General features: G+C 37.2%; 1 protein-coding gene across 18 annotated transcripts in view; it reads left to right on the top strand.

Moving 5' to 3' along the window:
• The window catches only part of LOC139473536 (tensin-3-like), a 258,760-nt gene that overhangs the window by 184,644 nt on the left and 61,320 nt on the right, over positions 1 to 12,796 (top strand). For 15 of the 18 annotated variants that reach the window (XM_071256156.1, XM_071256160.1, XM_071256164.1 and 12 more), the window contains one exon: positions 10,533 to 10,571. In XM_071256156.1, coding sequence (XP_071112257.1) covers positions 10,533 to 10,571 — 39 coding nt within the window. Of the gene's footprint in view, positions 1 to 1,213; positions 1,386 to 1,424; positions 1,511 to 4,761; positions 5,045 to 10,532; positions 10,572 to 12,796 lie in introns of those variants that run through there. The other 3 variants (XM_071256174.1, XM_071256167.1, XM_071256161.1) reach the window with 3 other exon arrangements.

Here is a 12,796-nt window from a genome sequence, read left to right on the forward strand (position 1 = left end):
TGCACAAGAATGTAGTTCAACCACTTTAAAATTTGATGCTATGTCTTTTCAGAAGAAGTTATGAATATCAATGCTTTTAACCACCATCTTACTGAATATTACATTATTAAAGAAAGCTGATATGGTTGCTGTACTTTTAAGAAATAGTATAGATTGCAAGGGATATATTCTCCCAACAGGCGTATAGATAACACATTTACAGTAACTATGTTTTTGTTTCACTGTGTATTCATACTTGGGATAATGTTGTGTGACCTGTATGGGGTTAAGAGAGAAGATGAGCCCTAAATTCCATGGCATCTGTACAAGCGTGCTTAGTGATGCAGCATTGTACACCTGGATCCTAGCTGGGGACACAAGTATGTTAATGCCAACAGGCACTGCAAGTGCTTCATCCACAGAGTTATTATGTGAAAGACATACTTCTTTTGGTACCAATAAATATCAAGCTTAAAAGTGAGGGCTTTTTAAAGAAGATTTTGAAGTCAAGGAATACCATTTTGGAGAAGTTCCAGCTCTTGTTTTTTTTACCTCAGTAATGGAGTTCCTCACTGTGAGTCACCTGTAGATATGGGATTGTCCAATGTAATGGTTCTACCAACATTCGGTAGCCAAACATACTGTTCGTACTGTGTGTGTGTGTGTGTGTGTGTTGTGTGTGTTGTGTGTGTGTGTGTGTAGTCCAGATTCAGTTGATCATGCCTAACTTGTTTTTTGCACAGTAATTAGACTGTGTAGCTTTTGCATTAGCAGTTGACAACAACCATACATGTATCTTCCTGGGGCAATTATTTGAGAAAGTTCACTCACATTGCAATGTAGTACTGCATATACCTTCAGAATTTACCAATTATATTGCAATGGAAAGTATAATTAATGTGTATTACTGGTCATTATGTCTACTTTTATTTGCTTTTGAATGTCTTATGGTTATTTTATATATATATGTATGTTTTGTCTTCGAGACATTTGTTCTTCCCAGCTAGAAGTAAGAATGTAAGTTTGTCCCAGTAAGTATATAATGTCATGAATTGTGAGTGTTCCTGTGCGAAGGAGTGAGCTAGAGGACATACATTGTACCTGCCAAGCAATGAACACATCACAACCTAGGTGTGTTGAGTGGACATATTGCTGAGGTAGAGAGTACAGGCAACCTGTCCTGCAAGTTAGCATCAAACCAAGTTCAGGCGAAGACTCCACCACCACGCCACACAACTAACTAATTCCTCCCTCGTGGAACAGTGGCTTTGACCCAAATACTGATTATTCACGACTGGGTCGTATAATAGTTTAATAGTCACTTCACACAGTTGCACCAAGCCTTGTTCATTTAGCCAAATCAGGGATTATACTTGTTGGACAGAAGCAGTGTATGTCACTAGAAGGTAAGGCCCGGAGAATCAGAATGCCTTTTGTTGGGTGACCGTCGTTACACAGGTGTGAATGGATGCATGAGGTCGTCACAACGTTACCACCTTCCTGGGCCATACCTTACCATTACGCTTCCAGGGTAGGTAGACTCCTTTCTGGATAGTCCTACTAGTGGTAATTTACCTGTTACATGGGTGATGCATTAGGTTATTTTAGCTGTTTGTGTATGGAAAGCTCTGATCTATTTTTAGTCAAAAAGGTAGACTGTTGCTTTCAACTTGTTTACACACCAACTTGTTCGGTACACATTGAAGTGTGAAATTTGCATTCAGCAACACATACTTTTACAGACTGTACCGATTATTTCGTTCAGTATCAAGTGTACTTTAGTGTTTTGTATAAAATATTTATATAGCAAAGTGCAGAATCGGTTAGAATCTTCTAACAGTGTAGTAGTATATGTGCATGCAGTTATTAACTTGAACAACAGTTCTATTTAGAATCATATACATGTACTTATCTGGTAATGTCTTATCAACAGAAGGAAGGTAACTTTTGTGCATTTTAGTACTTAATATCTATAGCCTACCAATCCTGTGTATTTCAGTAGGTTAACGGGTTAATGTGGTTACTAAGCATTCATCTCAAGTGTCAACAGTGTATAGGTAACTATTTGAAATGTCACATTTTGATGTCTACAGATTGTTTAGGAACAAGACATGCATCACTTTATTGTAGGCTACATTTATTTATTAGTCCACTGAAGCATGTTCCCAGGTCAAGGCTAGGTGTTGGTGACAACTGCCAGGCCAGGTATTGTTTATGGTGTCTTCCTTGTCACAGACATACCAATTGTTGTATATCCACTGGGAATGTAACCACCAGTACAATAACTGTCATTACTTCGACAGAACAGGACTATTGTGTTTGAGAAATCAGCCTGCCCAATAATTAATTCAATTGAGAAAATAAAATGTATATGCTGTTTTTTGATTGAGAAAAGAGCTCATGTTGAACACCTTTTTGTTGTAGTTTTGATCAAACCTGACAACATATTTCTTTTATATATTTTGCCTACTGCAACTTTTCATACTAAGCAGAAATCTCTGTGACAAGCAAAACACTGGTATGGCCTGATAATATATATATATATATTTTCATGTATAAATGTATCTATGTTTAGTTATGTTCATGTATATATTGCTCGCACTGTATGTTAGTGTCTAATTTATGTGACATTTAGTAGAGGCCAGTAAGCAATTGATTTTCTATGACTGTGTATGGATTTAAGGAGTTTTCATATGTGTCATTCAGACATATGAAACTTTTGTTTGTTCATCAGGAATCTAGTAGGCAGCCAAGGTGTATCTGGAGTGTTGGTATTTACTTGTTACCTGTGTGGGTGGCCACTAAAACTAACTGATCACAGATAGGATCACATTTCTTTTAGCTCCCACCCCGATTTCAGTGTGAATCATTGTTTGAAATCTGGGAGAAGGTGTGGTTGGCCAGTGACTGATTTCCATTTATATCAGTTTTGGATTTGACTGTTCACTTTATAATAAAATAAATGAAAGTTGACAAAAAAATCTATAATCATTAGAAATCTTTGGTGACAGCAGAATTCATTGTACGGATCCAGCCATAACATGAGCATGTGCTTAGTAAATAGATAGAAAACTGGTGGCATTATTCATGCCATAAACGTGTTCAGTGAAAAGGTTAATTGGGATAGGTGATAGTTCTGTAGAGATTGCTTAAAATTGACTACTCTAATTCATAATATCCTGATCATAAAGTTTGTGCACATCCTGTTGCCCTGACATTTCCACATGAAAGGCGGCACTTGATTGTGCCCAAACTGTGGGGATTAAACTTCTTGTAATACACCTTCACAATCTTTTGTTGGGACATGTCTGTCGACATGCAGTATTGTGCATTCTGTTGAATGTAGGTGGAAACTGGTTGCGTGGTTGTACTTGGTGACCCTTGTTATGCAGTGAAAGGTGAAATATTCATTAGAAAAATGCACAAGCAAGGCCATGCACCTGTACACCTTTACAGGTTTATCGGCTCATGGGGGTGTGTTGGGGGGAGGGAGAGGAGACTGTCATTCTCCACTTGCAGATTCTGCAGGTAGTACAAAGATAGAGTGATGATTATGATTAAAACGATAACATTGCTGGACTAAATAATTATTAATTACTAATTACTTTTTGTCAGAAATGCATTTGTTTGTTTTGATTTGACAATGGCATCTTCCAATATTTTTGTCATGCCCAAATATATGTACCATTAAAATATGATATCTAATAATTAAAAATCCCCGAAATCCCAGCCTTCTCTATCAAGTAGAGCTGTCTGGCGAGCTAAATGGGTTGCCAGTTCTTCCCATTGCTTGTATGTAAGTTGGAAAATAAATAGTGCAATAAAACAGCCTTTGAGGGTTAAGTCAAACTGTTTTTTTATGTTTGAAAATTACATCTCATATGTGGGTATTTCACAGAAGTATGCCATGCAGATTAACTGTTTATTCTCGCTGAAAAGAATTATTCAAAGGGAGGTAATAATATCTGCTTGATCACTGGCCTAATTCCTAGTCTGACAAAGCAGCCTTTTGATGTGAGTAGAATCCACGTTAACACTTCACGGTCGACAGAACCCTTCCCAGAATAACTCTGCTATACACGATAAGCCATGATCACACATGACTGTAGAAAGGGTTAATCATCAACGCCTACATCAGGAACAGATTGTGTACTGCAAATATTGATTTGTAAACATTAATGCAGACATATTTATTACTAAAGACCAGGAGATACTCATAGCCTTATGATTGGATATACAAATGGTTACAATAGCCATGAAATAAATATATGTTTTGTTAAATGAAGTATAAAATAAAATTCCAACTGTAGAAAATGAAATGTGTATTTTTCAGTGCCAATAAGAACTGGTGTTATTTCTATAAAATGTGTGATATTCTTAAAACATCATAATAAGTCATGTGGATTAAAACAATCAATTACAATGAGTATTACATGCTTGACTAAGTTCACATACCAGTTACTCAATACAGTTGGTTTTGTTTGGAGTGTGATACTCCTGTTCAATCTACATCAACTTTTCATCACAGATGTTACTACAGCAGTTTAAATAACAATAGCCACGACTGCTTTCTCCAAAACATAATAATATAACCTGGTATGTGGTCCACAACAAGAGGAATGTCATATCCCGCTTGAATTAAAAGGCGACAGATTGCCACAGGTCATGGCGTTTGAAATGTGACCAGTGTTTGGTGGAGTAATGTTTTGGAAGTACATCATTGTGAAACCTAGTCCAACCATTTCCTGTCACTTGTGAGTTCGTCAGTTCATTCGCTGGCTCTGCCATTTTCTGCCAAGGCGCTCACAGAACAGATGTGAGGTGGTGCGGCTATGGTGTAAAGTGATTCTTTCATCTTTGCTTTCGGAATTACCTGGTGATGGAGTACGGCAAATCATATCGAGATGTGTTGTATGAGATGTATAATCCCTGGGATAATCCACGGATGGATAATCGAATTCCCAGAAGGAGTTACCATGAATATAGTAATCAGTATTCTTCTTCCCATAACTATGGATTTGATGAAGCAACGCAGTACCGAAGTTTGCCAAACCCTAAACGCCATGTAAGTTAACAATTTTATACAAAAAAGTAATCCTTGTTATATCTATTGTAATTCATTTGTGGTTTTGGAGGAATTGGTTTGATTTAGTAACTTTAATGCTGAATAAAAGAGAAAATTGTAACAGTTGTTTTTCCTGCATTTTTATATCAAACTAAGTACCTTTGGTTTGATTTGGGCATTTTGTGAAATGTGTAATAAATGATTTCTTTTTTGTGGTTAATTCCTGAGTGTACTGTTGTCTGCTGTGCACAGATCATATATGGTGGTGACAGATTGACACTGCAAGCATGTGCTGCCAGAAAGTATGTCATCATGTGTTGCCTCTGTGCTACTATCAGCAAGGCCAGATCCCCTTTCACTTGTCAAACTTGTGTCAAGTGATACGGCTCTCTTGCCCCAGCAATGTTAGTGGACTGGAGAAGTACATTGTCATACTGATGTGACAACCTCGGTTTCTATAGCACAGATTTACCTGACTTGCCTACTGAATTGTTTGGATGGACACCCAACGACAGAAAACAAAACTTACACATTTCTTTTAAAGTCTGTAAGAATGTGGAGGACAATCCAGTTCTTAATGTATCAGCATGACCTTATAACATTATTCATGGGGATATTCTTCTGGAGAATATTTTTATAGATTTAGGTGACTTTTGTGTATAAGTGGAAGGGAGGATGTGCGACAGTCACTGGTTCATTTATAAGTGCCCATGTAGACGTTTTCTAACCAATTGTCTTGTTTCGTGTTCAAAATCATGTCAAATGTTTACTTTAAGCTTTTAAGAAGTGCAAAGTGAGAAGGAATCCTACATTTCAAAAAGAATATTGACAGGCATGAATATTGATTGATTGTGCAAAATGCGTACCAGAGGATAGGGCTTTTGTGCCAGATGTGGTGAACATTAATGCAGGTTGTCATGAAAATAGTGGATGTCAGTCTGGTGTGTCCAAGGATTATGGCTGCTTTAATGGACAAAGTATAATAGTCACTGTCTATATCAGTCCATGGAGGCAGATCTCGACCAGTAACATCTTCTCACTAACACATCTCACCTGCATTATTGTTTTATGAATATCTTTTTTCTGTATTAATGTTAAGCTAGATATTTATCCTCGTATTATAGCTAGTTATTACCTATCACAGTACTGGTGAGTGTAGAGAGGACTCACCGCCACATACAGTCTTCGTTGTGTTCTATCAATAGAAAGACGTGGGAGGCAAAGCCATCTGACTGGCATGGCAAGGGTGTTGGCGGACTTGTAGATATACTTCAGTACTTTAGACTTAAGCCTGTCATGTACAACAGTCATTGTTGGGGAAGAGTGATGTAACAGAAATGATAAATCAGGAAATGAGAAGTGCTGCTTTTGACTAATCATTGTGGGGAAATGCTATGTGCATGAGTACTGAGTCATGGACAGTTTTACAACGAATCTGAAGTCAAAGCGTTAAGTTTAGAAATGATGAGACTGATTTAGATTTAACCGGTACTAATAAATTTAGTCATATACAATGTCTTGCCTTTCTGAAGATGTTTGGTGGTCCTCCAGGAAAGAGGAAGTGAGTAGGAAGTAGCATGTGACTGCAAAGAAGTGATGAAAACATAGTTGCTGTGAAAACTGATTAACTGCTGATGGAGTATTTTGTGTGGTTATACATTCATAGTAAATGAATGAGCCTTAAGTATGTGAGAGTGAAGGAAATAATTTGGGGGAGCTAATTGGAGAGGGGAAGTGTATAAAGGTTACTGAAAACATTACCGCAATACACATGGTCATTCAGGTCCATAAACACTGCTCAGTGTCAAGTTCAGATGTTTTCATATTTTCAATGTGTGAATAAGTGTTAAGACATTCTGATGATAGGGGGATGTAATGCACTTCACTCCTCACACATGGGAGCCATTTTGTATATATATTGTGCCATTTAAGGTTATGCCAACAGAAATGAAAATATACAAACACATACATGAAAATAGATTGATTGCATGAATATAACTTGTGTAAACGTACAAGTAACATGATCTTTATTTTGAAATTTTATTCATGGTACCAAACTAATTGCTGATACACGTGTTAATTTAGTATGCTTGCTCCAATGTAATAACAGGGGATTATGGATACATATTGCCTATTGTATTAGCAGCACGTGCTGTAATGACAATGGCAGGATATTAAGATTTTCAAGTTTGATATTTACAAGGAGATATGATGACAACCGTTTCAATGACTATAATGTGTGACAATGTTAACACTGGGCTGAAATAGATGATATATTGTACTGATGTTTGTCTGCATGCAACAGTGTGGTGGCAGTATTGACAAAGAAGGGGGATATCAACATGCAGGTCATGATTTTCAACAATCAAAGGGATGTAAATTTACGATATGGGAAGTGTTATTATTGCCAACAGTGTTTTGAAGTTTTGCAGGCAGATGTTCACTAGACTATGAAAAGTATATGAATACCAAGTTGTTCAATTTAGAAATATCATTATCTACATGGGTGATTGATTTTTGTTGTATGGCAGGAGTACTGCTGTGCCGTGTCAGGCAACAAACACTTTGTGTTTGATGCATATTGTGTCCATGCTGGAGCTTCTGGTAAGGCAGGACAGGCTTACCCTTTTTGCAAACACCTGGTCATCACGGATTTTCTGTGATCCTTTCATATATTTTTCACTGCTATTTCACCTTTTTACACCCACTGAAATCTGTTTCGTAAGACAATTGAGACTGATTATTCTCTGGCATTGATGTTTTATGTTTGATATGTATACACTAGGTATCTGAGGTAGCAGTATACATCAACTGTTAAGTGTTAAAAATATTTTGGGCGTGTGTCAGGTGCTTTTTAAACAGCTTGTATGCTGAAGTTTTGAAGTCTTTTAGTAGGTTGGTTTTTTGTGCCTAAGAAATTGAAGTATGTATGTTTTAGGGGTTAATGATATAAGCAGGTCATGAACCTCAATCGTTCCTGTTGAAGACATGAGAAGTTTCTCAGAAGCTAAAACCATCTGCTTGTCATGAAAATAGCCGGTTATCTTTCCCAAGTTAAAAATATCACTACTTGGTTACCACAGCAACCAGCAACATGCAGATTAAAGTATCCCAGAATACTTTGAGACCTGCAGGTTCTCTTCTTGGGGTGAAGATATAGTACGGGGCACTTTATCTGCCAGCACTGATGGCCGCTTTTTTACATGGGATCAACTTGTGTGCAAATTTAGTGTTATATAAAACTATAGGACGTTACGGAGCATGCTGGTAAACACTCATGCAGGCTAGTTAAGTAAGAAACTGAAAACAATCTTTGTTTTTCTTCAATGAACAATCTGACCCTGTTTGCAATTTGAACATAATTTTGGAACGTTTGTTCTGAAAGATAGCTGGAAAATGTTTAGTTAATTACATGTTGAAAGATTCCTTTCCCTTTACAAAAATTCAATAAAGCATAATGCTATTTTTATGGATGTTGAAAGTGCACTAGATGTCAGGAGCCTTATTCTATTTGATGATGTGAGGAATGAGGACATGTGGGGCAAGGATGATTGAATCGAGTCATGGGATGCTCAGCACAACATTTCTGGCAACAGTTCTGCAGAGAATACCAGTTAATCTATTGATTAATAGTAAATTATCTAATCACAGCACATGTGGTTGAAGTTAATCGATACTTGTGCACCATGTTCCATCCCTCTCTGCTTTAATGGACATGCTGATTATGAATACTGCCCATTTGGGTTGGCCTGTTCTGTCCATACAACAGTGTGGTCAAACTGACTGGCTTGATGTTCATGCCATTCCATGCTGTAGTGATACTATTAGTTAAATAAGACCTATCTTTAAGAGTGATTATAAATACTTTTTCTCATGCAGATGAATAAGCATAAAACATTATTATTTCTATGGCTTGACTATAGCTCTTGGTTAAGAAAAGTGAGGCTTGCATGGTACCATATGTACATCAACTTTTGAGATCTTTTACAGTGTATTTTGATCTTAAACTTTGAACTTCTCAAACTTTGTGTGTCTGTGAATCTCATCTGCAGTATCTCTGTATGTTATGTGTATGGGAACACTTCACTTACATGGTGAATTGATATGGCCTTGTGTTAAAACTTTTGTGGGTCATGTTTACCAATAGTTCAGATAAAATGTAATCAGGCAATATCCAGCATAAGGAAAGCAATATGATAGAGAGATTATAGCAACATCCAAGATTATGAAGGGGATCAAATCTAAATCCTAAGCTTAGCGAGTCTCTTATTGTCTGTTGTCTTTTGTAAGTCAACTTAACCCTCCATACCTGATTACCCACAGTAGTATAATCCCATCTTTGATGTTGGTTATTCCACTATCCATGATAGGGGTTGAGGGTTAACTAGCTAAGTAAATATGGTGTTTGTTCAGGACAAGTGTTTGGAGTGGGTCAAGATGTAAATTTGCTCAGCAGTTTCTGTGTTGGCTTGTTTTCAGATGAACATGTAATACATATGACAAGTACACCTTCTGATAACACGCATGGAAGACAGATTAACCCTTTGTGGGGCAGATACATATATGTGAAGAAGCTCAAGATGATGTTGTGATACTTATACTAAATGTTTAATTAATTGCAAATGAGAGATTTATTATCCCCTGCAACCAGTTTTTCTGGGGGTATTAAAATGGACACCAACCATCTGTGCAGAAGTGGTCTTGAAAACTGTACAATATTTCTTCACCAAACATAGATAGGTCTAGTGGCCTTTTGAGAGTTTGGGCTTCTTTTTTTTTTTAAATGTATATTTTGGGTTTCCATAGCTATGACCTCGATTTAGACTGAAAATGGGTGTAGTGCTTGTTCCTGGAGCTGATCTTGAACCCCCTACAATATTTTTTCAGCAAACTTGGCACTTAGGTCTTATGGTGAACTGGTGCCTTTTGTTACTGTGATTTTTTAAACAAAGATTTTTCCAGTTTCCATGGTAACAAGTTTCATATATTTATTCACGACAAGTATTTACCAGGGAATATCAATGACTTTGTCCTCTTGTTTCATGAAGTATTGAGACCCGTGAAGATTATGGGATAGATTAGGTCTTCAGCAACCCATGCTTGCTGTAAAAGGCAACTATGCTTGTTGTAAGAGGCGACTAACAGGATCGGGTGGTCAGACTTGCTGACTAGGTTGATGCATGTCATCGTATCCCAATTGTGTGAAGTGATGCTCATGATATCAATCACTGGATTGTCTGGTCCAGACTCGATTATTTACAGACCGCTGTCATATCGCTGGAATATTGCTGAGTGCGGCGTTAAACAACAAACAGACATGAATTGTTGAAGCTCATTCATAACATTCAAAATTGCAATTCTCATTATCAGAGATTCCATTTGAGATAACTGATTCTATTGTTCAAGGGAACTTGTCATGAACATTATCATAATCTTTCTTGATTGATTTACTGAGTAAATATGCTTATTCTTCATCTTATGTTTACAGGTGGTGACTACATGCGTTCCTCAGGTCAGCAATGAACTGGTAAGTCAACCACTAAGTTCCATTAGTTTCTGTACCGCTGGTTTTGTTGAGGCATCTGATTATTGTGTTGGCTGTTACAGTATGGCTCACATTTGGAAAGACCCTCAGACCTGTCCAAGTTAAAGGGGAAATGTCAGAAAAAAAGGTCAGAAAGTTGGCAAAGGTGTATGGTTAGGTGGATATGTGATAATGATTTGTCTTTTATTCTGATTTGTTGCCTTGGGATAAGAAGAACCAGTAACTGAGTACTTGATTTGCAGGATGAAAGTTGGTCATAATTCCTGTTCATGTGAAATGGAACTCCAGTTTGTTCGGTAGGTAATAGGATAAAAGTGATTATACTGTAGTTTGCATCTAAAACTGTCAAGCTCTGAGGTCAAAAAGGACAAAGTTCTTAGATATATTCTCTATAGTGATTCTTATTTCCTGAAAGAGTGCCATATAGCTTTGATAAATTTTGCCATTGAAAGTTGAGCTGAGAGAATTCAAACATTTCTTCAAAGGTTTCATCATGCATATAAGCCTGTAAAACCTGTCTCATTCTACCTGAACAGAAGTGTATTCATGGAAATGAATATTTGCATTTTATTTTGAGGGATTTTATATATGAGGGTAAATATAACAACCTAACACTTGAAGGCTTAGGAACTTGCATTGATGATAGTTGTATGTAAGTGGCAAGTGCATTGCTGAGGTAATGAGGCGTACCTCAGGGTGATGGTCTGGCTCCCTCTCTTTTATTCAAGGTCGCTCACTTTATTGATACCGACCGCTTGCTGAGTTTATGGTACACTTCAAAAACATTTCATGTTCATAGATATGGTAGGGAACCTTCAAATGTCTCTCTCATGGACGTGAGGGATATAATGACCTTACTAATCTGATGTATATCGGGTTTCACCAAACGGACCTACTACTTTCAATGGACCCGCTAAAATGGATCAGAAAAGAGGGAATTTGATTTTCACATTATGTTGTATCACACATTTAAGGGTACACCTGAGTTCAGTGTATTTCTTCCAATTTCATGTAAGTGGTTTAACGTTTGCTTGTCTCAAGAAGCTTGAAATTTGAAAGTTTAAAGGTGGACATATTCGGAATACCTTGCTCAAGGGGTAGTATGACACAGCTGACCTAGATGGTCACAACTCTGCAACTTTCACAAACTAAGGAGACATGACAGTTTTACCAGAGCAGGAAAGTTTGACCTAAATACATCTAGCCCATTTCATCCAATAAAATAGTGGAATGTTCAAAACGGTAAGTCATAACATATTTACATATTTAGTCCTGTCCTGTGGATACATTAACAAGTAGACTGATAAGAATCTTAGAAGGAATTGAGGTAGTTTCTTGGAAGGTTTACGGTGTAGCGTGTGATTGCCCTGCCCACAGTTTACGCTTTGCCTTATTAGCAGTCATACAAACAAAATCAAATACTGTTACTAGATTTGATGTGTTGCCTGAGGGAGTACTAAATAAGCGTTCTAGATATGAACAAAGATGTCCATGTGTGGATATGTTATGGTTAGCTGACTAGGTCATGCAGGTAAGTCAGCATAACGTTTCTGTGCCTCACACGCACATTTCCACAGGTATGCCACGCTGTGGATTGGCCACAGAACATGCTGCGTTGTGTATCGTTGTATTGTGTTGTGTTACAGTCATGTTACAGGATGGGCAGTGTATGCTGGCTTCTGATGCAGCTTCAGTCCCATGTCAGCCTTTGATCCTGATGACTTTGTGTTCTGAATTAAGTTATTTAGTAATCATGGACTTGTGGGCACATGTTCAGTTGATTTTAGATTTACATTACTTACATCTGTAATTAAAGTTGTAAATTTAGGCGCCTGACATATTTGTGCCTAAATATAAGAAGTCTTTTAGAAATAGACAATAAATTCCAGTACTCTGTGAGGGGAAAAAGTAAACTATAAGAAGGAGAAGAATATGTAATGAATAGTTCAGGTGGACTATATATTCCACTTATATCACTATTTCTTCAAACTTGAAGACTAATCTGCAATAGTTTGAATTGCTATTGAACAGATTCTCTCAATTAGACTAAAATAATAACTTACTAAAAACATTTAAAGTTGCTGATCCCATCCTTCAATACCCTCCTACATGAGGTTAAAGGTTAACCTCCCACTGACAAGGAAGAGCTTTTCAGAGTTGTGTGAGTGGGGACTGTAGAGAGATGTAGTGATCCACAGTGCAGCAGA

This window comes from Haliotis cracherodii, unplaced genomic scaffold (genome assembly GCF_022045235.1).
Source record: "Haliotis cracherodii isolate W230 unplaced genomic scaffold, xgHalCrac1.p SCAF_29, whole genome shotgun sequence".
Classification (NCBI taxonomy): domain Eukaryota; kingdom Metazoa; phylum Mollusca; class Gastropoda; order Lepetellida; family Haliotidae; genus Haliotis; species Haliotis cracherodii.